Source organism: Hemicordylus capensis, chromosome 3, assembly GCF_027244095.1.
Source record: "Hemicordylus capensis ecotype Gifberg chromosome 3, rHemCap1.1.pri, whole genome shotgun sequence".
NCBI lineage: Eukaryota > Metazoa > Chordata > Lepidosauria > Squamata > Cordylidae > Hemicordylus > Hemicordylus capensis.
In genome coordinates, this window is record NC_069659.1 from 206,663,345 (window position 1) to 206,687,234 (window position 23,890).

The window sequence follows — 23,890 nt, forward strand, 5'->3', positions numbered from 1 at the left end:
CAGAGAGTTTACACAAATAATTCAGCTACAAAGTTAAAAGATAATCAGTTAAATGTGTGCATTGTCACCATTGATCATGTACATTTGTCCTTGACTGACCAAATATTTATGATGCTTTGTAATCAGGCTGGGGAAAATGAGGAGGCGGAAACTCTCCACTTCCATCTATTTTTCAAAAATGACAGGTCTTCTGCTGAGGAATTTGCTGGCAGTCTTCTAACATGTATATTTTTACCAAAATTATTTGCAACATTTTCTACATAGTCTGCGAGCAACTAAGAACAACTCTACAACAAAGGAAAAAGTTTCCGTCTACCCATTCCATATTAGTCAACCGGATCTGAAAAGCCTATTAGTCTATCAACTTCATGCATTAGCAACTTCTGAGATCAAAGAACTCTATGGAAAAACTCAACAATTGCCAGGAAGTGATCTCAAAGGAATTTGTGGTCTTAGGGTGTAGGGGGTCATGGAATCAGAGATTAAAATGACCCAAAGATTGTATGGTTCCACTGGATTTCCAACTGTCTACCTTCAGGGAACTCTTTCCATGTGAATTGGTCTGCCAAAGAGCTCCTGCATGCTTCAGAGGAATCGTGTAGCCTAATTTTTATTTAAAAGATTGACATTCTGGACCTTCACAAGCAGTTCCACGGAGGCTATTAATTATTATTGTTGTTGTTGTTGTTGTTGTTGTTGTTTACACAGTCAGAAAGGTGTTATTGACTGGTTTGTTTTATCCAGACATCGGGTCCTTCCCAAGGACCTGGGATGGCTGAATTTTATTGTCAATGTTGTTGCTGTTGTTATACAGGTGAAACTCGGAAAATTAGAATATCGTGCAAAAGTCCATTAATTTCAGTAATGCAAATTAAAAGGTGAAACTGATATATGAGACAGACGCATTACATGCAAAGTGAGATAAGTCAAGCCTTAATTTGTTATAATTGTGATGATCATGGCATACAGCTCATGAAAACCCCAAATCCACAATCTCAGAAAATTAGAATATTACATGGAACCAAGAAGACAAGGATTGAAGAATAGAACAATATCGGACCTCTGAAAAGTATACAGTGTACTGTGCTTGATTGGCCAGCAAACTCGCCTGACCTGACCCCATAGAGAATCTATGGGGCACTGCCAAGAGAAGGATGAGAGACATGAGACCAAACAATGCAGAATTGCTGAAGGCCGCTAATGAAGCATCCTGGTCTTCCATAATACCTCATCAGTGCCAGAGGCTGATAGCATCCATGCCACGCCACATTGAGGCAGTAATTGCTGCAAAAGGGGCCCAAACCAAGTACTGAATACATATGCATGCTTATACTTTTCAGAGGTCCGATATTGTTCTATTCTTCAATCCTTGTCTTCTTGGTTCCATGTAATATTCTAATTTTCTGAGATTGTGGATTTGGGGTTTTCATGAGCTGTACGCCATGATCATCACAATTATAACAAATTAAGGCTTGACTTATCTCGCTTTGCATGTAATGCGTCTGTCTCATATATCAGTTTCACCTTTTAATTTGCATTACTGAAATTAATGGACTTTTGCACGATATTCTAATTTTCCAAGTTTCACCTGTAGATATCATCACAGAATATAGGCTGTTCCCAGTAAAGTTGCTTTTTGTAATTGGCTGATGGTGATTTCTGTGGCCCCTATGGTGTTGAGGTGCTCTTCAAGGTCTTTTGGAACTGCCCCCAGGGTGCCAATTACCACTGGGATTATTTTGGTCTTTTTCTGCCACAGCCTTTCCATTTCCATTTGTAGATCTTTGTATTTGGTGATTTTTTCTATTTCTTTTTCTTCTATTCTGCTATCCCCTGGTATTGCTATGTCGATTATTTTGACTTGTTTTTCTTTCTTCTCGACTACAGTTATATCTGGTGTATTGTGTGGCAGATGTTTGGCTGTTTGTAGTTGGAAGTCCCATAATATTTTTACATCTTCATTTTCTTCAACTTTTTCTATTATTATTTCTTGTTTACACAGTCAGACAGGTGTTATTGACTGGTTTGTTTTATCCAGACATCGAGTCCTTCCCTATTATTATTATCATCATCATCTCTTATTCTGTTGTCTGCAAAAATTCAAAATGGCTTTCAATACCACAAATACAATCAAAGTTAAAGTTGTTGTTTTTTAAAGGAAGAATACACACATCTTGCTATTTGTGTCATTCCACTGGTGATTCTGTCTTGCAGTCCTAATCAGTGATGGGAAACCATGGTCCTCCTGGCCCTCAGAAGACCTGCCACTGTCACCTCTGCTGTTGCCTTCTCCTTCCCCAGAAGCAAAGGTAAGATCTTGGCTTTGGGAGATGGGGGAGGCCGTAGCACAAGCACATTTCAAGTGCCTTTCTTGGGGAGCATTTGATGTGCAAAGAAAGCCTCAATACCCTTTTGGGATCAAACACAGTGATGCTCATGCGTCCCTGAACATGTGAGTTATGTGTGCTTGTACACAGGGACAGAGGCGCTCTAACCCCCAGACCTTGGGGCCCCAGTCCGTGGCCTCCAAGGTCCAGGGGGGAGGCTCCAAATGCCGGGGGATCCTCCGGCAGCCACCCCATGCCTGCCCTGCCAAACCTCCTTTTTTAATTATTTCAGCCACCACACAGACGAGGGGTGGCTGCCAAGCCATGAGCCCAGCAGTCCTTCCCCCCTGCCTGGCAGCAGCCGGAGCACTGCTGAGCCTCTCCGTTCGGCCCAGCATATCTTTCTAACTGCGAGGCACACCTGCGCAGTTGAGAGAGATCGTTGCATGCCCATGATGTCACAGACTTGCAAGGACCTCTCTCAACTGTGCAGGCGCACCTAGCAGTTAGAAAGAGTCACTGGGCTGAACGGACAGGCCCAGCGTCACTCTGGCTGCTGCTGACGGGGGTGGGGGAGGAAGACAGTTGGGCTCACACCCCACTCCCGGCAGCCACCCCTCGGCCGCACAGCAGCCGAAATAAAAACAACAAAATGGAGGTTCAGCACGGCAGGAGACCCCCAAAAAGTAGGTTTTGGGGGCCCTGCACTGGGGGGGGCTCGCAGCGGTGGCTGGGGTGGGGTCTGGGTGCCAAAATTGCCTAGGTGCGCCCCTGCACAGGCACAAAAGAGGGTGAAAGTTTTCACAGAGCAAGAGTGCCCCGAATGCTCCCCTCCCCAATCTCAGGCAGTACTGGTGCCTGAGATTATTATGAGTTGTGCGAAGGAGTACTTTCCTTTCCTATTCTACTGCCAATCAATTTTAATTAGGTGACTCCAGGTTCTGGGGTTAACAGGAAAATCCTGCAATGCAGTCACACTCAGGGGCGTAGCAAGGTTGGAGTGGGCCCAGAGACAAGATTTTAAAATGTGCCCCCTCTCACTAAAGCTCAGCTCATGAAGTAAAGAAATCTTAAATGAGGCTCAATAGTGGTAACAAAAAGCATAGTAAAATTCGTGTGTGTGTGTGTGTGTGTGTGTGTGTGTGTGTGTGTGTGTGTGTGAATATGAGAATATATATGTGGCACAATAGAACATCATCCTAAATTATTTTTTAAAAGGTTTTGTAAATTGTGGATGATGCAAGTCATTTAATGGTACTAGAGAAAGACATGCTGTTCTGGTAGCTCCAGGTCTTAACACTCACATCAATTTTGGAGGATGAATACAACTGAAGGAAGCCCGGGCAGGTGTGTGGCTGGGGGAGTCAGTCATGTGACTTGCCTCTGGGGGAGCCACCCAAGGTAGTGGGCTCCCAGACAACTCTCTCCCCTTGCCCTATTATAGTTACGCCCCTTGTCACACTGTCTAGTACTAAATGAGCAGGGATGTGTGAAACCTGACCCTTTTTTAAAGTCGATGTTTCTATCTTTTCTCAAGATGTGCAGAAGTATCCACTACCATCCAAGAACTCCTCCATGCAGACTGAAATCACTGTTCCCCATAAGAAATAGACAACATCTTTTCTTTGTGGAGAAAAAGGGGCTGCAATCAGAAAATCCCTTGATAGGCAGGCACATTTGCCCCTCACCACTGGAAAACCTTTTGAGCCAAGGGTCTGTAGCAGCTGTGCACTGCACAGCTAAGGGTCTTCTAGCACCCATTCCTCAAATAATGTAAAGAGAACCTATCACCAAACCAGCAAACATGTTTTCCATTTAAGAGCATCCCTCTTTGCAGGGCTCTTGTCTTTGGAACAGATATTTGTGGCATCTCTGTCCATAACCGGGGTTCAATAAAGTCTCTTGACAATGGTTCCATGTTTGCTGTGCACCACATTTCCCAAAATCTTCCACCCTCCTGCTTCTATGACTACAGCCTCTTTGCATTCCATGTGTCCAAAAGAATCAGCCCAAACTCCCAGTCAAGAGAGAGTGGCCAAAACTAAATGAGAACAAATTAACACTGAGGGAACAAATGAGGATTCTATCTATCAACCTAATACAGTTGCCCCCAAATGTTTGAGAATTACCGGGCTGCATTACTTATTATTATTTACATGTAAACCTCAAGGGCCTCGTTGATTGAAGAGAAATAAATGAATGAATTATTGTTGCTGGAGGTTTGGGCTTTGGTACAAACACATGTTCTGGATTTATACTTGCAGTAAGGGATCCATAGGCCACTTGATGAGGGGGGGATAGGGAAAGGGGGGAAAAGGAAAGGAAAAAAGCCAAGAAAGAAAAATGATCGTGCCTTTTTCTCTCAGCACTTTGTTGCCATATGGATTAGATAGAGATCATATTTTTCACTGCAGAGGCTTTCTATATTGATAAACATGTGGTTTATCTGAAAGAAATAAAGAATTAAAAAAAAAGATTGCACTTTGAACAATCTTTAATGGCCATGGATGTGCCAAACAAAAATAAAAACATAATTTTGAAGGAACCTGGCCCACTGCCCAATTTGTAATAGGCTATGTTGTTCAATCCCCACCACTCCTCTCTTTGGAATACATTGTTTCATGTTTTAACCATCAGAACTGATGTATTTATCTCTGTTTTGAGTTTAGGCCATGCTTTCTACTCAGCCCCATGACAAATTGAATCCTATGCTAATGTCCTTTAATGAGACGAGACATTACCTTTATATATGACCTCATGGAGAAGATGTTGGCCAGCATCGTCGATAGGCCTGGTGCCAGGCAGCTCTGGGCCATGAAACCCAGCTTGAGCTCTGCAAGGCAAATTGCATCATCCCCTTCTTTCCAATTCCAGCTTGGGATATTTAGCAGATGGGCCTGCAAAGGAAAAACACAGGTTTTTAAAGAAACACAACTTATCCCAAATTTTGCATCTGCTTTTTGCTAGGACATGGTGGTGTGGGTGGGGCATGCAACTGCCTATCAAATTTCCAGTTTTCCTTTCAAAAATCCTGGCACCTCAAACTGGATGCCTGAGAACATGTGCAAATGCCTTTCCTTTTTCCTTTTTTTTTTAAGCGAGCAGGCTAATATTTTAAAATTTTTGACCTTGGTGCAGAATGCCTCTGAGCATGTGCTTCTACACATGTTCAGAGACATTCTGCACTTAAGTAAACATTGCTTCTACCAATCCCCTCTCTGAAGGGGATCACCTTTTCTGAAAAATGCAGAAAATAGCAAAGAACACATGAAACACACTATTCTGTCTTAACACTCTTTTCTAGCAGCTAGCCCTGAAAGTGAACTTTTGGCTGGTTATCATGTCTAGCTGGCCTCAAGGGACATTTCTGGGCCACAGAAAAGTAGCACTCTAACCTTGTCATCTCCCTTCCCCTATTCTGTGATAGCTGCATTGATTAAAAAGCCTTTTCTTTAAATATCAAACAAGAGGCTGTATTTTGTAGACCAAAGTACAGATTTTTACAAATTTCCCTCAGTCTCTGACATTTTTTCCTTATGCATCAGAGGAAGTATGTAACTCCTTAATTGCTTCCACTCAGGAAACAGGAAATAAAACACTACTTACTATGCCTAGCAGCATTTTTCATCTAGTAGCACCAATATAACTTTTTAGCTTCTACACTGTGCACATTCAACATGCACATGAGCATGTGCACATGAGCATGTGCACATGCACACACTACACGTCTGTTCCTTACCTCCTGCTAGCCCCACTAATGCTGGAATGAAAAGCAGGAGAAGGAAAAGTATGCAGCTCCTAAATGTCAAGCTTAGGGCTGATCTGGTACCCCTGTTCCCTTATTAGCAAGGGAGCAGGAAGTGTGGAGAATGGGAAGCCCACAATATACATATGACTGGGTCTCCCTAAAGAGAGAAGCCCTAGGAATCCTTCCTACCAACCAAACGTATTCTTAAAGAAGAGTCCTACTGTACAAGACCAAGGGTCCACCTGGTTCAATATGCTGATTCCAACCATGGTCGGCACACAAGCAGAGAGCAAAACTTCACGTAGCAAATGCAACAAATTAAAGTGCAACTTTTTGACCTGGCTACCCAGAAAAGCCTTCCAAGTAATGTCTACCTGGAACCAAGGTTCAATTCAAATGCTGTGGAGACTATAAACTGAACCATATGTGAGATTCTCTGAAGCTCTTCTCACAATCAGAGAGAAGAGCTTTGGGGCTAACTGAGGGGAAGGAGGATTAACCTTCTCTTCCCTGCAGACCATCCTCCGTTGGTCTCTGGGTGGGCGCAGCAGCTTCCCTGCAGCACTCCCATGCCTCGCTAAGGTGCAGGGAAGCGCCACCGTGCAGCACCCCGCCTCCCCGAGCCCCAATAATGCACAGCGTGAATACGGGATTACTGGGAGCCGCCCAATTAGTGCTGAGAGGGGGGTCAGGCAGGGTTGTATATTAGCTTCACTACTGTTTAATCATTATATCAATGACATGGTGGATAGGCTCTCTAATCTGGAATTCCATCCACCAAAATTGGGCAGTAGACTTTTATCCATCTTCTATGCAGATGATGATGTTGTGCTCCTGTCACGGTCTTTGGTGGGGATGAGGAAAATGTTGAGAGCTTTGGCTGAAAACCTGCTTTCCAGCAACCATCAGAAGACAAAGGACATAATGAGGCTCTTCTCATGATCAGTGGGAAGTGAGTTAGCGGGGAGAGCGGGCTTAGCCCACTCTCCCTGCACATGAGCAGGCAGTCTGCTCCAACTGCCAGCTCTGTTATGGAGCCGACAGGGGCTGGGAGGATTGGGGTTCGCGTGGCCCCTGGAAGCTCCAGCATGACCTGTGTGAGCGCTCAGGGCATACTGGAGAGACCACCGAGCCAGGAGGCTGCTTTTTAGCTTCCCGGTTGGGGGTCTACTTGTGAGTTGTCACGATGCAGAGCCACGCCGCAGCAACACATGAGCACAGGCAGGGGTAGCGGAGTGCTTGCTCCGCTAACCTCGGCTAAGGGCAGGGGAAATTAAGCGGGTTAGACGCTTGTAAACCACTGGGCTTGCCTGCAAGCCCGGTGGTTTACATGACTAACAAAAATCGGGCTAGGCTCTCCTAGCCCGATTTTTGCTGGCTGTGAGAATAGCCTCAATGTTTGCCAGGAAACCCATTCTGCAAAAAATGGCAAATTATGGGGTTAGTGTAGCCCAGACAACCCAATATAAATATTTGGGGGTCATTTTCCAGGCGTCAGGTAGCTGGAAAGAACAAACTAATTACACTGTTACAAAAGCTCAGAGATCAACCACCACGATTCTGAGATTCTTTTTCTCTTCTGGGGGTAGATATGTTCCAGCTGCCATCAAGGTTTTTCAAGGCAAGGTTATTCCCCAGCTGCTTTATGGCTTTCAGATCTGTATACACAGTGATTTTCATCCACTTGAGAGGGTCCGGTCTAAATTCCTTAGGGCTATCTTTTCAACCCTCTGCTGTGTGTCAAATGCTGTGTGTCAAATGGGCTTGTCAAGCTTGGAATCCTATGCCTGGACTTATATCTTCAACTTTTGGTTGAAATTTGTTTATTCCCCTTCTGGCCTAGCTCCCCTAATTTTTAAGGATGAACATCCCTCTGATTGGATGCATCTAATTACTGAAAAGCTAAAATCATATGGGTCAATGGAATATCTTCTCCCTCTGGGCTATGATAATGCTATGGTGATCCTTAAGAGGCGTATTATTGATATGGAATGCCAGACAGACTTGAGCCAGGCACCAAGTCTCACAAGACTTAGAGCTACCAGGCCCTAGAAAAACTAGCTAAATACCTGTATGACCGGATATATCCAGCACACAGAAGAGCCCCAACATTGGCTCGGCTGGATGTGCTGCCCTCTGCAGTACTAGAGGCTAAGTATAGGAGAGTTCCCTATTTGGAGAGACTGTGCCTTTGTGGAAGTGGGAATACTGAGGCGATTGGCCATGTGCTTCTGTATTGTTCTTTCTATTGTGCGCTGTGTTCCAAATATATTCCTCCTCTCATTCTTAGATACCCTGACAATTCAGAAGAATTTTATATAAACTTTTTTCTTTCTGATAAACATACTTATGTCTCATACTCAGTAGCCAAATTCTGTACAACTGCAGAATTAAAATTCACTCATGCTGTGTCAGAAATGTCAATTTTAATCATCCCTCCTTTTGCTTTTTAATTTTGTTTTATCTTATATATTTTTATCTCAATCTTCTATGTAACTGATTTTATATGTATATGCATGTATGTGTTTTTATCTCAATCTTCTATGTAACTGATTTTATATGTATATGCATGTATGTGTTTATCTTGAAATCTACCTTCAGGGTAGATTTATTTGATCTGGATTGTGTATTTGATCAAAGATCACAATAAACTGAACTGAACATTACTGGGAGCCCCCACCCCCTGAGTGTGCCCATCATGGCTGCAAGCAGCTGTGGCACACACATGATCACTTAGCCCAGCTTTTGGGTGGTTTTTTCCCCCCATTTAGCCCAAAATCTGGGTTAAGTTGTGGGCTACTTAAGAGGGCTCGCCGTCGCACAGCCTCCAGGAACCACGAGGCTGGGTTTCCCTAGCCCAGTTTTCACTGTCCGTGAGAATAGCTTCACTGGCTCAACTCTGAAGTAATGCTAAACCATGATTTTGGGCCCTGATTTGAGGGCAACGTATGCATTTGGGCAAAATAGGCCTCAACTTGGATATGAAATAGACACTTCTACTTCTAAACTTCTTACCATGGCTCACCATGGTTCATGCTCATAATGTAAAAAACATGACCATATCATTTGTTATGTCTGAACCGACCGATCTCTGTTTGTTCTAGACCTACTTTGAATAAGTTGAGATTTGTAACTTATTTCAAAACTTTGGGTACAGATTTCAGCTTATACGAAGTTGTCTAGAAAAAAATGGTATTGGTGGGTCTGGATGGGATGAGAGATTTTGGTTTATTTGAACCTCAGAGGAAAGTGAACACTTGTGTGGGGATGGGGGGGGGAGAGCACATGCTCCTAAGTTCAGAGATGTCCTGCAGAGCCCTATTTTAACCAGGGTCCAACCCCTAGGTAATTTTGGAACCTGGACCTAAAGGTCTTTGGAGCCCCCTGCCCACTTTGGGCCCCCCCCCCCACACACCGTGATACATGCAGTATTTTTAATACATGGGTTCTTGAGGGCACAAACAGCACCTGAACTCACAAGAATGTAAGAATATAAAACAGGTATATTTATGCAAATATGCATGAGCAGAAACATTTCAATACATAACTTAGCATATTCCCACCCCACATATTTCTTTCCACACTCCTCCGTGCCCTCTGTCTATAAAGCAGAGGTCACGCTTGGCCGCCTGGCACAGCGATGGGCCAGTGCCATCCAAGACAGACTAAGGAGGATTTGGAGGCCCCCAGGGGATGTGGAGGCCCTGGATTTCGGTCTGGATGTCCAGGGGTAAGAGCACCTCTGGTTTAACCACATGATTTCTGAACCAGCTTAATGTGTCTTTCTTATCTGTCAACAGGAATCAGCACACATTCACACATAGGCAAGCAAACAAGTAAAGAGGCAAGGCCTCTTCCATGCTCAGCTTGAAATGCTGTGCTGTACAGATATCTTCCAGACCATTCAGGTCTCCACACCAAGCTGATTATTTTACTGTTCTTACATTACCCTTGTGGTTGTCTCTGCAAAACAGCTCTCCCATTACTGACTCACACACCACATTAGTGGGCAGCTTGTATCATGTGGGTGCTTCCCATTTCTGTGGTAATTTGTATCACGTGGGTACTTCCCATATCCCAGAGGAAGGAGGACACTGACATGTGACATACTTAACATGATCTAGGCTACCATTTGATTTAAACATCCTTATTCTATTAGTGTAGTGTGTGAACCAGTTACAAGAGAGTCAGAGGGAATAAATAAAATGTATGTCCATTTTTTTCAAAACTGTGGAAATAAACTGCTCTCCTCTCATGGGAGAAAAAAGTCATTATGGCCTGGTTCATATGCCTACCAAACAGTGATCCTCTTTTCATGGTGAAGGACCAGGTAGGTGCCCTAACATCTACTTAACATAACAAAAAATAACATGTGAGTTGGGTGCTCTACATGAAGGTCCATATGTGTGAAGAACCAGTTCTTCCCCTTTCTAAAAGTCTCACGCATTACACATTGCTTCAAAACTTCCAGCATTTCTTAAAGCAGCCAATTCAACAGGAAGATAATTAAGCTACCTGGCACCAGAGAATTTACCCAGTGGTAATTTGGTCATCTGCATGGGTTTATAAGATTCAAATCCTGACTGATTAGATGTTCCAGAGAGCCTATGCAGGTGATCAAGCTTATTTGGAATAAGTCTGTGGTGGCTTGATCAACTGTATCATCTTGCCAGTAAGAAGAATATTACCACACATTAAGAAAAGTAAATGTGTGGTAAAATAGATATAATCTATAACCACCCTTATAAGCTTTGAAAAGTTATAGTTTATATTTGACGATAATTGCATTGGACATTAGCTTTATTCATAAAGTCCTGTGCATCAGTGTAATGTAAGAGAAATTATGAGACTGCTATTAAAACAGAAACCTTGGAGATGTGTGTCCCACAGCCTTATTATTACCTTGTTGTGATATGCCAGCATCTGGGTGATAATTCTTATTTTCGGATGATAATTTTTTATGGAAATTACTCTAAGAAAGAAAGAAGAAAAACCAGTATTTATTCTTTTCATTCAACAGACATTTCACAACATGACTCTATGATGTGGTTCAGATGACCCAACAAATCAAGTCTGAGTCAGGAGCAGAAGCTGAAGAAGAGCTAGGCCTGCATGCTCCCTCCTCCTCCTCCTCCTCCACAACCTTCAAAGCAGGTTATTAACTATAATTCCACACTGAAATTATCTGAGATTATCTGATCAAATGAGATTATCTAATCAAACTTCAACCAAGTATGGATTTTGGAGAAATAAAAAGCCATCCCTATTAATTTTCTTTATAACAGAACAAGCCTATTTATTCATGATGTTTAATGTATTTATTAAATATCCATTTATTTATATTGCATAACAACCTCTGAATTGTTTGTATTATATTATATGATTTAAAATAAACTTACTTAATTATTGTCTGTTCTCATTTCCTGCTATGTATAATATTATTATTCATTACCTCAATATATTTACTATTATAAAATAGCAATATATGTCTGCCAAAAGAATGGTCAAGATACAGCCAGAGTTAAGCACTATGTTCATTTTGTTTCAATTGAATCTGGCTGAGCCAAAAACAGAAGGGAATTCTTTTTCATAAGCATTTTCAACAGTGTAAAAAAGCGGACATTTGGGGTGATTAAGATCATAAGAACAGCCCTGCTGGATCAGGGCCAAGGGCCATTCAGTACAGCATCCTGTTTCACATAGTGGCCCACAAGATGCCTCTGAGAAGCCCACAGGCAAGAGATGAGGGCATGCCCTCTTTCTTGCTGTTGCTCCACCTGCAACTGGTATTTGGAGACATCTTGCCTCTGAGATGGAGGTGGTCTATAGCCACCAGACTAGTAGCCATTGATAGACCTGTCCTCTGTGAATTAGGCTAATCCCCTTTTAAAGCCATCCAGGCTAGTGGCCATGTCACTTCACACCCACATGTCATCTAGAGGTCTAACTGTCTCTCTGGCTCTGATAGATTTAAAGAAGTTTTTGCTATTCCCCTTGATATTTCTAGTTATATGCTCCTCAAACTCTCTTTTTACATCCCTTATTTACATCTGATCACTTCCAGTGATTACTTCAAAAGGGTTTGAAAGTATTTGCCAGTTCAGTAAGCATTATCCTCACTCTCTTTCCTTTGTCCTTACTGATTCTATTGCATAGCCAACTTGACCACAAAACATTGTGAAGTCATTCCATTCACTGTGTCTTCCCTGACAGAATGAACCTGCAGTGTGACTATTGCCAGGAGCACTGCATGCTCAATTTTGTTTGACCTCAGTGACCAAATTCAATTAAGTGGCATCACAACCATTCCATTCACTAAGTAATCAAGGACAGGCTGGGATTGCCCATGTGAATGTTTTCTAGGAAGAAGGTGGTCCAGTAACTGGTGTGTGTGGGTGTAAGCAGTGGCAGATTGGGGATACAGTAGCAGTAAATAGGATCAAAATTGGCAAATATTCGTACCATTTAGGATTGTTTGGAGAAATAACTCTTGTTCCCTGGAAACACTGCTTTTCAACACCACAGTAAAAATTGGTAAACATTTGGCCCAGCCTTCTTAGAAATGCTAACATTTTGCTAGATTATGATCAATATTTACAACACAGATTCAATAGATCAGAAGATTAAAAATCAGATTTGGGATTCTGTATGGATCTTACCAGTTTGCTAGGCACCAATCCACACATTTTATCAACATCCTTGAACTGGCACAAATGTGTCTCTTGTTTGCTCTCTGATTAACAAAGAACTCCAGGATGTTTCAGCAGCATTCCTCTGTTGACCAACTTGGGTCATTCAGAGGCCTTTGTCTCTACAGAACTTTTAACTCCATTCAGCAGCAGTAAAAACCCTGCTATTGTTTACTTGATCACTAATACACCAAGATGAAAAGTGGGCAAGAGACTCTGATTCTGGTAAGAATCAAGATAATAGCAATTTTATTTCTGGGAAAGAAAAAAATTGTGTCTATTAAAGTAAGCCACTGTGACAAGTTCTTGAAACCTTTGTGACAAGGCAGAACATAATATCCCGGGATATGGGAGGAGCAGAATTTTTCACAATTTGGTTCAGAATCCAAGTGGTACAAATGAAGAAGATTCCCACTGCTCTTCTTTCCTCCTGCAACCATTATACTCCTAAAGATTCTATGGAATAAGCAAATGCTGCAGTAGCAATGCTACAAGGAAAGATTTCCAGACAGCTACTGTAGTGGAAGCAAACATATTGCTGGTATATTCCACGGTCAAGCATGAATTTGACAAAATTGGTTGCACAACTTGCTTTAGCAAGCAAGAAGTAATTTGCAAAGATCCCAACCTAACTCTTTTTATTTTTTTTACTGAAGCGTTTAATTAAGCATTCAATTTTATTGAATCAAACTGGTTTGTTCTGCAAATACACAAGTGAATTCTGTTCACCCAATAACTTTGCCCCTATTTTTTAAATTAAACACATGGAAACTATTTAAAAGCTCTAATCCGCATCTGGATTTCTCTTTAATCTATGTATATAATTTAAAATCAAAGCAAGACTTCTCCCACCAGATTAAAATGTGGCTTCAGAAAATGAACGAAGCTATTTTGATGCCTGGCCCACAACTCTGTATACCCATGGTCTAGTGGAGACCATATTATCCTGCGGGTCTACCCCCTTCTGGTAGCGCCAAAGTTGCTAAGAGTAAATAGTTTTAACTTGCTCTGCCTAAGGACTGCCAGTCTTTAGTGACTCATGCCTTAGTCAGATCCAGCTATATGCAAAACATTCCAGTTGGAAATGAGTAGTACAGTTGTCCCTCGCCTAGCCTGCTTTTCCCAATCATGGATTTGCATATCCACAACTGGGAAATTGTGACCACCCTCACCAATCATGACCTGTGTATCCAAAGTTTGGTAATTTTTTAAAGGGGTGGGGGGTGGGGTTAATTTTGGGGGTCAGGGGGTGATTTTTCAGGGATTGGGGGAATTTTATCAATTTTTAACCTTGTTTTCAGTTTGCAGCCATAATTCCCCTCACTCCCTGTTTGCCATTGAAACCAATGGCTTGTCTGCCACAAATCTGCCAACCACAAGGGTTTCCAGGAACTGAACCCTCACAGCTGTCAAGGGACAACTGTAGCTCTGTAGCCACAATCTCTGATGTGGGGTTTATCTGCCCACACTGGTTTGAGGGGGGGGAAGGAAGGGGTAAAGTCATGGATCATGTTCTTAGTTGGATCCAGGCCAGGTCTTGAGTGGCCATATCCAAATCCAGACTGTCTTCTCAACTCAGAATCCTTGAGGTCAACTGCTTGACTTGGGGACTGGATCCTGAGCTGCAACAACAGGCAGAATACTGCTTTGTAGACTAGATAAGAACAGATGACCAAATGCCTTTATATGAGGCCTCATCTACCCAAAGCAAGGGCTTACCTGTCAATTGCAGGAGCTGATGCTGCAAGCTCCTAGTCCTTTGTGACTGATGAGATCTCTGAAGCTTGAGCAAACACAGTCCCAGGTACCTCAATAGGTTAAGTCCTTACAGGTCATAAGGTTCTTAGTCAAGCCCCCAAATCCTTAACAATATGCACCAAATATTGCTGCTCTTCAACTTGCATTGCTTTTGATTCAGGCTCATATAAGAGCTCTCCACAAAACCCACTTGAATGAACAGAGGTTGTGTATAAGCTGTATAAGCTGTGCTTACCACACTGCTCCTTTAAGAACTACCTCAGAATGGCACTCTGCTGAATTACAGAAGATGGAGCATTCCTCCCACCCATGTGGTATTCCTTTAATTTAAATTGCTTCTCCTATCCCTGCCTTCATTTTGTGGGATGTACGTATTTGACAGACCAATAAAATTGGTTCAGAACACAGGCCAATTCACTGTGTTAGCTCAATTTTAATGGATCTCTGACATTTGAATTTTTTAAAAGGGCAGATTGGTCCCATTAAATTAGAGCTGTATGAGCAAAATGAAAATAGGAAAACCTGTCTTATTATAACCCTGCATTTGCAATTTCCTTGCTACCTTTCGGCCACTGAGACAAACCATAACATTCTTCTTAAAATATGCACATGCCCAGATTGGGAGCAGTGTCTTTCAGTTGCCAAGAATGTTGAGTCAGCTTTAAAGTGAGCAGTTTAGAGTCAAGAGAGGGTCTAGCTGCTTATGAACAGAAGATCCACTTTACATGCTCCCAATCTGTAGGGGTGATTTGGTCTCAGTGGTTGTGCCCAAGCTATGCAGATGGTCCAGGCGCCGCGATTTTCACATACTATGAAAGTGAACTCTCTCCCAAGAGGTTAGGTGTGGCTTGGGTGGGATGCTAAGCAGTCTGTTCAAGGAGCCACCTGGGCATAAACCTTTGCGTGGAACCCCATGATGTGACTGGGTACAAAATCTAAGCAGTTCCCATCTTACCTGATACCCATTTCTCTTCTTAGAAAGTATTTTCCCATGAAAAGCAGAGAAGGAAGAAGCTATGTGGAATAACCGAATGACCTCCTACAGAATCTATTACTAATGCTATCATTAGTACATTAGCCCATCATATCCCAAAGTTTTAGTGTGGCTGAAACATTCACACAGCAACATGTATACAGACACCTGCACACACGTACAGCATAATGAGGTCATTCACATAATCAATCAAAAAATTGATTATGAGGTCATAATCAAATCAAAAACCTGTGTTCTACCCAGGTTTGGAAGCTGTGTGTGCTCCCAATTTTGGGTTATGCAGAAGCAAGGTAGGAGGGAAACCAGGGTAGAGGTGATTGTGTGGAAGCAAGGTAGGAAAAAACCTGGTTAGCTTTTCCTCCTACCTTACTTCCACACAATCACTTCTATCCAGGTTTTCCTCTTACCTTGCTTCCACACAACTGACAAATAGGAGCACACACAGCTCCCAAACCTGGATAGAACTCAGTTTTTGATTGTGTGAATGACCTCAGTGTCTGAACAAAGCGTGTTTCAGGTTGTTACTGCAGTTCCTCATATGCTACATCAGAGGCTGATTACCCAGACATGCTGCTGTGGGTGTGGTAAAATAGTGATATATATCCACCAACCTGGGAGTGAAACTCTCTTACAGTGATTCTTCTGTCCTTAATTAATTAAACTAAATTCTTTTTTAAAATACCGGATTCAAAATTACCTCATAATATTGGAGGCATCTTCAGCATCTGGGTCAGCGCAGTATTTGTTGGCAAGGATTAGGCACGCGTCTGCTGACTCTATCTGAGACACGAAAGGAGAAAGCAAACATAAAGAGCAACCTGACTTTTTTTTAACCTCATCAGATGAATGGAAGCTGGTCATTCCTGAATGAAGGGGTTCAAGTGTGTGTGCGTTTGTGTTTGTGTGTGTATGTAGGGCCATATTCTGAGTTTCATAGCTCACCAAGAATTTAAACCCAGGTCTCCAGGTCCAAAAATCTAAGAGCATTGAATTCCACAACAATATCAGAAAGAGGAAGGCTTCCACTCCCCATAATTTAAACTTCATAGTTTAGACATGGGTAGAAGGAAGCAGGGGAGAGGTGGAACTTCTTCTTAGACAGTGGGGAGAAGCAGAAGAACCCTCTGTGATGTTTCCATGAAACGAGAAAGGAAGCTCTGTGAGAAGTTCCAGGAACTAGAGGTGTGGGGCTTTCGTATTATTACAAATCAGGAAGATCCACAGTGAAAAACCAGAAAGTCATCTTCCTCAAAAGCAAGACCCCCAAGCAGTGAAGCAAGTGAAAGGCTTGCACCGGCGTGGTGTAGTGGTTAGAGTGCTGGACTAGGACTGGGGAGACCTGAGTTCAAATCCCCATTCAGCCATGAGACTTGCTGGGTGACTCTGGGCCAGTCACTGATCTCTCAGACTAACCTACATCACAGGGTTGTTGTGAGGAGAAACATAAGTATGTTGTACACTGCTCTGGGCTCCCTGGGGGAAGAGCGGAATATAAAATGTAAAAATAAATAAATAATATCACATCTGGAGCCTTTCCATAGATGAGGCCCAGAATCTCAGAGCCGTTCTAAAGCAGTTCTACACATTACAACATAATCTAGTAGACTGAGGTAGCAAGATTCGAGATGTATCTGTTAAACTGCACGGTATGTATGTCGTATTTAGTTTTAATGTTCCCTGTATAAAAACAAACACACACATACACACACATTTCCAGCACACAGTAAAAATATCAGACTTTGCAAAATTGTTTTCTCCCTGGCATGCTAGTTTACTATAGGGAAGTAACTTTACAGTTCAGAATACTACCCCCTCAATCTGCTAATAATCACCTGAAAGGCTTTTTTTTTTTAACCCTATTCTGAAGTTGAAATGATCAGAAGATTGTTTAGGGCTTATATCCTATATAGATTTGTAGTAATATCTACACTCTAAACCTATGACAGTAACTCCAGCTTAACTGCCTTGGCTTCTCCATAGTCAGTGGTGGCTGGCATGGGCAGATGAGGGGTGGTAATCAAGCTTCAGGTGGGGGTCATTCTCCCTCCTCTACCCTATTCCAGCCTCCTTGTTCTTCCTAACCACACTGTGCTGTGGCACTAATGCTTTGCGCACAGGCTGGTCATTTGCCAGGTTCGGAAACTGAGTAAAAAAACCATCCCATGTGCATCTAGAGGAACGGCCCTGTTGAATGCAGCGGAGGCTGCCATGGCCCTGGTGGAGTGAGCTTTCAGCAGGGAAGGTAATTGTTTCTTAGCAATCTGATAACACAATGTGATAGTTTGGTTCACCCAGTGAGAGATAGCTTGAGTGGAGGTCTGACAGCCACAGCTGGGGCCTGAGTGAGAGAGGGACACAGCTGGACAGGAACGCCAGTCCGTTGTGCGATGTATGTAGTATGCCAGTGTCCTTAGAATGTCAAGCATGTACAGATGTTGTTGGGCACTGTCCGACAGATTTGGGAAGAATACAGGTAGAGTAAGGGGTTGCAAATGGTGGAAGGAGGAGACAACCTTGGGTAGAAAGGAGACATGGGTGTGGAGGACTACCTTGCCCTTGTGGAAGGTCAGGTAAGGCCTGGCCTTACCTGAAGGTCAGGGAAGGTCAAGTAAGACCTGGCCTCCACACAGAGGGCTCTGAGCTCCCTGACTTGCCGAGTAGAAGTAATGGCCACCAAAAAGGCCACCTTGCAGGAAAAGAGGTCGTCAGAGGAGGAAGTCATGGGTTCGAACAGGGGGCCCATCAAACTGGTAAGTACAAGGGAGAGATCCATGACTGGGTCATCTGGGTACAGGTGAGAGAAAGACTTCAAGAAGTGTTTAATGACAGTCTTGAAACCAAGATGCAGAAGTAGGAGGGGAGTGGGTGATGACGGCAGCTAGATGGACTTTGAGAGGCGACATCTTCAAGCCTAACTCCTTGAGGGAGAAAAGGTAGGCACAGACGTGTTGCATGGAGTAAGTCTCCAGTGAGGACCCCTTGGAGGTCAGGAAGTTCCAGAAACATGTCCATTTTTGCTGATAGGACTATGCCATTGCAGGAAGCTGAGGGGACGAGTTGGACGTTTGGTGGAGAGGTGGTCTGATCCACCATGCTGTGAGGTGGAAGTGGAGGACATGCAGTAGCTGACTGGACTGCTGAGACAAAAGGTGAGGGAGTGGGGGGAGGTGGTAGTACCTGCCAGCTGAGAGGTTCAAGAGGCAGGGAAACCACAGCCTCCTGGGCCACCATGGGGTAATGAGGATGCACTCTGGTTGGTCCTGTAGGAGCTTTAGTATGATCCTGGAGATCAAAGGAATGGAGGAGGAAAGGTCCACTGAGAGTCCTGCCCATGAGATTGCGAAGGCATCTCCTAGGGACTGATTGCCGAGACCTGCTCTGGAGCAGTAAAGGCGGCACTGGGCATTCAAGGTGGAAGCAAAGAGGTCTATCTCTGGGTAGAACCAGCGATGAAAGAGAGCTCTGAGAATTTGATGATGCAGTTGCCATTTATGGGAGGTGACTCCCACCCTGCTTAGGGTGTTCACCTGAGTGCTGGCAATGCCATGGATATGTAGTATGTTTACTGTGGTCACAGACCAGATTAACAAACAATAATTAATAGCGTTAATAAGAAAATCCAGAAATTTCAAAATTTTACAAAATCACAAACCATTCAAATTGCTAATACAGTCTTTACAGAGCTTCGACACCACGAAACAGAACTTTGCCACATTATCTGAAATTACAGGTTTAAAATTGGCCAGCATAATTTCCAAATAAAATTGGTCTGTGTGACCAGGATAAATGGCTAAAATAGGAGCAATAAATTTGGTGCAAGCGTCCTTATAAAACTGGCAATAAAGAATAACATGGGTGATAGACTCTATATCCCCTGAGCTGCAAGGACAACAGCGCTGATTATAAGGAAGTCATTTGAATTTAACATCAAGTACTGCTGAAGGGAGAAAGTTCAATCGTGCAAGGGTCAGAAATCTCCTAAATTTTGGTACCAAGATCTGGTCTAAATATTCAGCCTGTTTATAGTTAAAAGTTTGAGAACCTAAGTAAATTCCCTTGGGTAACCGTGTGGACTCCTCCTGCAAATCTGTCTCTCGGAGCCATTGCTTCACAAAGCAAAGCACCTGCTCTAATCCTCACCCAAAAAGATCTTCTTGAGATGTGCCCAAGTGATGCAATTTTAATTTCAGAGCTGATTTCCATTTGGAAACAAAACTGTCTGATAACACTAAAGGGGTGAGACCAGCTGGAAAGAAGACCAGGCTTAACCAAAATTTAATTAGGCAAAACCTTACTTTTGCTTTGAGAGTGGTGACCCCTGCTTCCCTACGAAGGACGGCATTTGCTGTACCCCTGGGTACCTGAAAAATAGCCCTCAGGAATTTGGTTTGTACTGTTTCAAGCTGAGAGAAATTTTCCAGAGGACCAATCTGTGCCCCATAAAGAATTTGAGGATTTATCTTGGCCTTCAACAATTTTATAGCCGCTGGTACGAAAAAGGCACCCCTAGAGTAATAGAAGGACTTAATCATATTTGCCGTCTGTGAGCACCTTGGGAGATATAATCAAGATGGGCTTTACGTGTTCCAGTTTGGTGGAATACTACCCCCAAACACTTAAAAATCTTAACCTGTTCAATACTATGCCCGTTTATTGTCCATTTAAAGCTTTTGGGGTGCTTTGAAAACACCATTATCTTGGTCTTAGAATAATTGATCTCTAAAGCCTCCTTCTCAGTATACTTACCTAAAGAGGTCAAAGCACAACTGAGACCTATCCTGGTTTGAGATAAAAGGGCAATATCATCTGCATAGAGCAATAATGAAACATGTCTGCCAACAAGTTTTGGGGGGTGCAAATCCAAATCATTAAAATGTGAAACTATTGAGTTTATGTAAAAATTAGACAAGACTGGGGCAATTATGCATCCTTGCCGAACTCCTTTATCGCAATCAGATGAGAGGTGTCCTTTTCTAGAGCATTGTACTCTGAGACGGGTATTACAATGGAAATTATAAATTAGTAAAAGTAAACGGCGGTCTATAGATGATTCCTTTAACTTCAGCCAGAGTTTGTCCCTAAATATGGAATCGAATGCTGCCTTGAAGTCTATAAAAGCAGTAAACAGAGATGCCATGGATATGAATCGCCTTGGGCATGATGGAGTGTTGGACGCACCAATGCCAGAGATCCATAGAAAGATGAAGAAGGCATGTTGATGTTGTGCCACCCTGCCTGTTGAGGTTGAATTTTGTGGTAATATTGTCCATCTGAATGATGACAGTAGAATGAGTTAGAAGTGGGAGGAAAAGACAGAGGGCTTGGAAAATTGCCAAGAGTTCTAAGTAACTGATGTGGTGAGCAGCCTCTGATGTTGTCCAGAGGTCTTGTAGGTGGAGGCCCTCCATGTGTGCTCCCCAGCCCATCTCTGACATGTCTGTAATCTGAATGAAACGAGGAGGTGGAGTATGAAATGGGGACCCAGAAATAGGCGCAACTGCAGGTTTATGCATAGCCAGTGGCTTTGGGGGTCGTGCTGAGGATGGAAATTGTCCAGGAACCAATGTTGGAGTGGCTTGGATCTAAGTGAGCCTGAGGAAGCATGTGTGTGGTAGAGGCCAAATAGCCTAGGCACTGTTGGATGACACGAGCTCTGTGGCAGTGTTGGATGGCCTACTTGGCAGCTAGGGAGATGATAGCCTGATCAGGTATGTAGTCTCACACGAATGGAGTTGAAGAGGCAACCCAGGAACTCTATGCACTGGGTTGGCGTACGTTTGGATTTTTTGTAGATGATTTGGAGGCCAAGACTGGTTAGGAGGGAGATGGTGGACTGGAGCGCTTGTTCAAGATAATGAGGAGTGTCTGCTATCAGAAGCCAGTCATCCAAAGATGGGAAGAGTTGTATGCCCTGTTGTAAGAATGCCACCATGGGGACCATACACTTTGTGAATACCTGTGGTGCGGAGGCAAGGCCGAAGGGCAGGGCTCTGAACTGATAGGTGGTGCCCTGCACTGTGAACCATAGGTATCGTCGATGCCTATGTGTTGAGTTTCCTGCCTTCCTTGTCTGGTGGGGGTGGAGGCCAGGTGAGACCTGTTCTTAGATAGCAATGACTCTACCACCACTGAATTGGGTGTGGGATGAGAGAGAAGAAAAGCCCCTGTCTGTTCTTCCTCTGTATGGACCCGATAGAAGCTTTCAAGGCGTTTAGTGGGCTGAGGTAGAGAGGATGGCTTCAGTCAGCACGATTTCATGATGTCAAGCAGGGCTGCATTTAAGGAAAGTGAAACTGGGGCATGGGTATCCACCTCAATGAGGTCGAATAAAGGATCTGGGTCAGCCTACTTTGTTGGGAAAGAGTAGGTTGTTTGGAAGCGGGAGATGGTAGTATACCTCTGTCAGGATTTCTAGGCAGCCCAATGGATGATCAAGGAAGAGAACAAGAACAGTCTCTAGGAGCAGTCTTATAGACCCACTGGTCCAGTTGGGATTGGTATTGCGAGTAGCAACTAGGGGGAGGCTGCCAGTTGGTGTCATAGAGGTCCCATTGCCTCTGGCGGTATGAGGGCTCTGGTTGGTAAGAGCGATAGGCAGGCGTCTTGTCCCAGTTAGAATAGTATTGTTCAATATAAGATGGTTGACTGTGGCCAGTGGAGTGAAAGCTGGAAAGACCCGCTCGGGTGGGAGCTCTTTTGGGACATGGATACAAGGCCTCGAATTTGCCCTCAAAATCGGTCTCCCGGAGTCTGAGCACTGGCTCGTAACAGTGCTGCACCTGGTCATTTTTGTTGTCAAATGGGTCCTTGGGATTGTAGTCGACGTCTTCTGTTTCTGAAAGTCTATAATGAGGATCCTCAGTATCAAGGCCTTCCTCAGTCTTGAGGCCCTCCTCGGTGTTGAGGCCCTCTCCGGTATCGAGGCAGGTTCCGCCCTCAGGATCAGGGCTATCAATATAGAGCTGTTCGGGGTCGAGCACTGGATTTGATTGCACTGATATTGGTTCCAACTACAAGACCACCTTGCATTACTTTTTAGGCTTAGCTGAAGTCTCCTGGATTGAAATCGTCCACTTAAGGGGCTGAGCCTCTTCTGAAGGTTGCTGAGGCTTCTTCTTCTTCTTTAATAAAGAAGACGAGCTTGTGGAGCCCGAAGGTCAAGGAGCTGATGAAGCTGAGCCAGTAGCAGAAGTAGTAGAGGCTGCTGGGATTGAAGCAGACATTTTACAAGCCGTAGGCTCTGAGGCTTTCTGGAGAGCGGGAGTGGCTGCATCCTCAATAGAGATGGCAGAGGAGGAGGGCTGTAAGCCTGAGTCTGGCGGGGGAGAGTTAGCTGCCATCTGCATTTTAGAAGTGTCTGCCCCATTTGAGAGGACTGGAGCGCCTGCTCCCAGAACCAAGATTGGAGGTGGGAGGTGCAATTTTTCCTAGCCTGTTTAGTACATTTTGCACAGTGGGAACAAGTTAACCTTGTGGGCTTGCCGAGGCAAAACAGGCAGTGGATGTGTCCATCTGTGGAGGGGAGTTCAGCTAACAACATTAAAAGGAAAGGTAGAGAAAACTGAACTAAAAGAGAGGGATAAGGAGTAAAACCACGAAGGGTAATAAAGAAGGGTTGTTGGGGTTTTTTTTGGGGGGGGGTGTTGTTTGCTTTTCAGCTCAGAGCAACTTATGGAGGTTTTGATCGCTTGGCGGATGAAGAAAGACTGAGGAGGACTGCTGGGACATATGTGTACTGCATCAGAGGGGGCGGGGCTACTGTCCATTTCAGAGAGAAGAATTTCAGCGTAGAAAGATTCCAATGAGGTCTTTGCCCAGGCACAAAGCCTAATCATGTTGAGCACAGAGACCACGTCGAAGAACGAGTCTCACCTGAGGCTCATTTACTGTCCCCCACATCCACTCATAACAGCCGCCACTACCCAGAGCATCATGAGATTGAAGTCTGGAGAGGGCACTCTGTTAGAGATCTCGACCCACCTCCCAGAAATACACTTCGCAGGCTTCCCTGGAAAGACAGAATTACTGTAAAATTCAGCTTAAATTTGTCATGTAGGGATACACTTCGTTAAATGCAGACAGCAAATAGTGGGCTAGAAAATGGAAGGGAGCCATTACCTTTACTCTAGCCAGGTCATGTGGATTGAGAACTGAACCCTGAAAAAATTCCACCTGAGTGAAGTGTCGTTTAAAAAGAGCTTCCAACTCAAGGTTAGGAGAGATACTAAAGTGATAAAGAAAAGACAAAACAAGTAGGACAGTCAGTTGTGAACGTCATCTCTTATTTTTTCCTTACAATGATTTTTAAAATTAAAAAATTATATAGCATATGGAATCAGTTCTATAGGCATAATAAGCAATCCATGTTGTATTT

At 43.6% G+C, this 23,890-nt stretch overlaps 1 protein-coding gene across 15 annotated transcripts in view; it reads right to left on the bottom strand.

Moving 5' to 3' along the window:
- Positions 1–23,890, bottom strand: part of KCNMA1 (potassium calcium-activated channel subfamily M alpha 1) — an 829,029-nt gene that overhangs the window by 241,106 nt on the left and 564,033 nt on the right. For all 15 annotated transcript variants that reach the window (XM_053304540.1, XM_053304539.1, XM_053304531.1 and 12 more), the window contains exons 11-14: positions 23,635–23,740; positions 16,214–16,296; positions 10,978–11,047; positions 5,069–5,224 (exon numbers count right to left, since the gene is read on the bottom strand). In XM_053304540.1, coding sequence (XP_053160515.1) covers positions 5,069–5,224; positions 10,978–11,047; positions 16,214–16,296; positions 23,635–23,740 — 415 coding nt within the window. The remainder of the gene's footprint in view (positions 1–5,068; positions 5,225–10,977; positions 11,048–16,213; positions 16,297–23,634; positions 23,741–23,890) is intronic.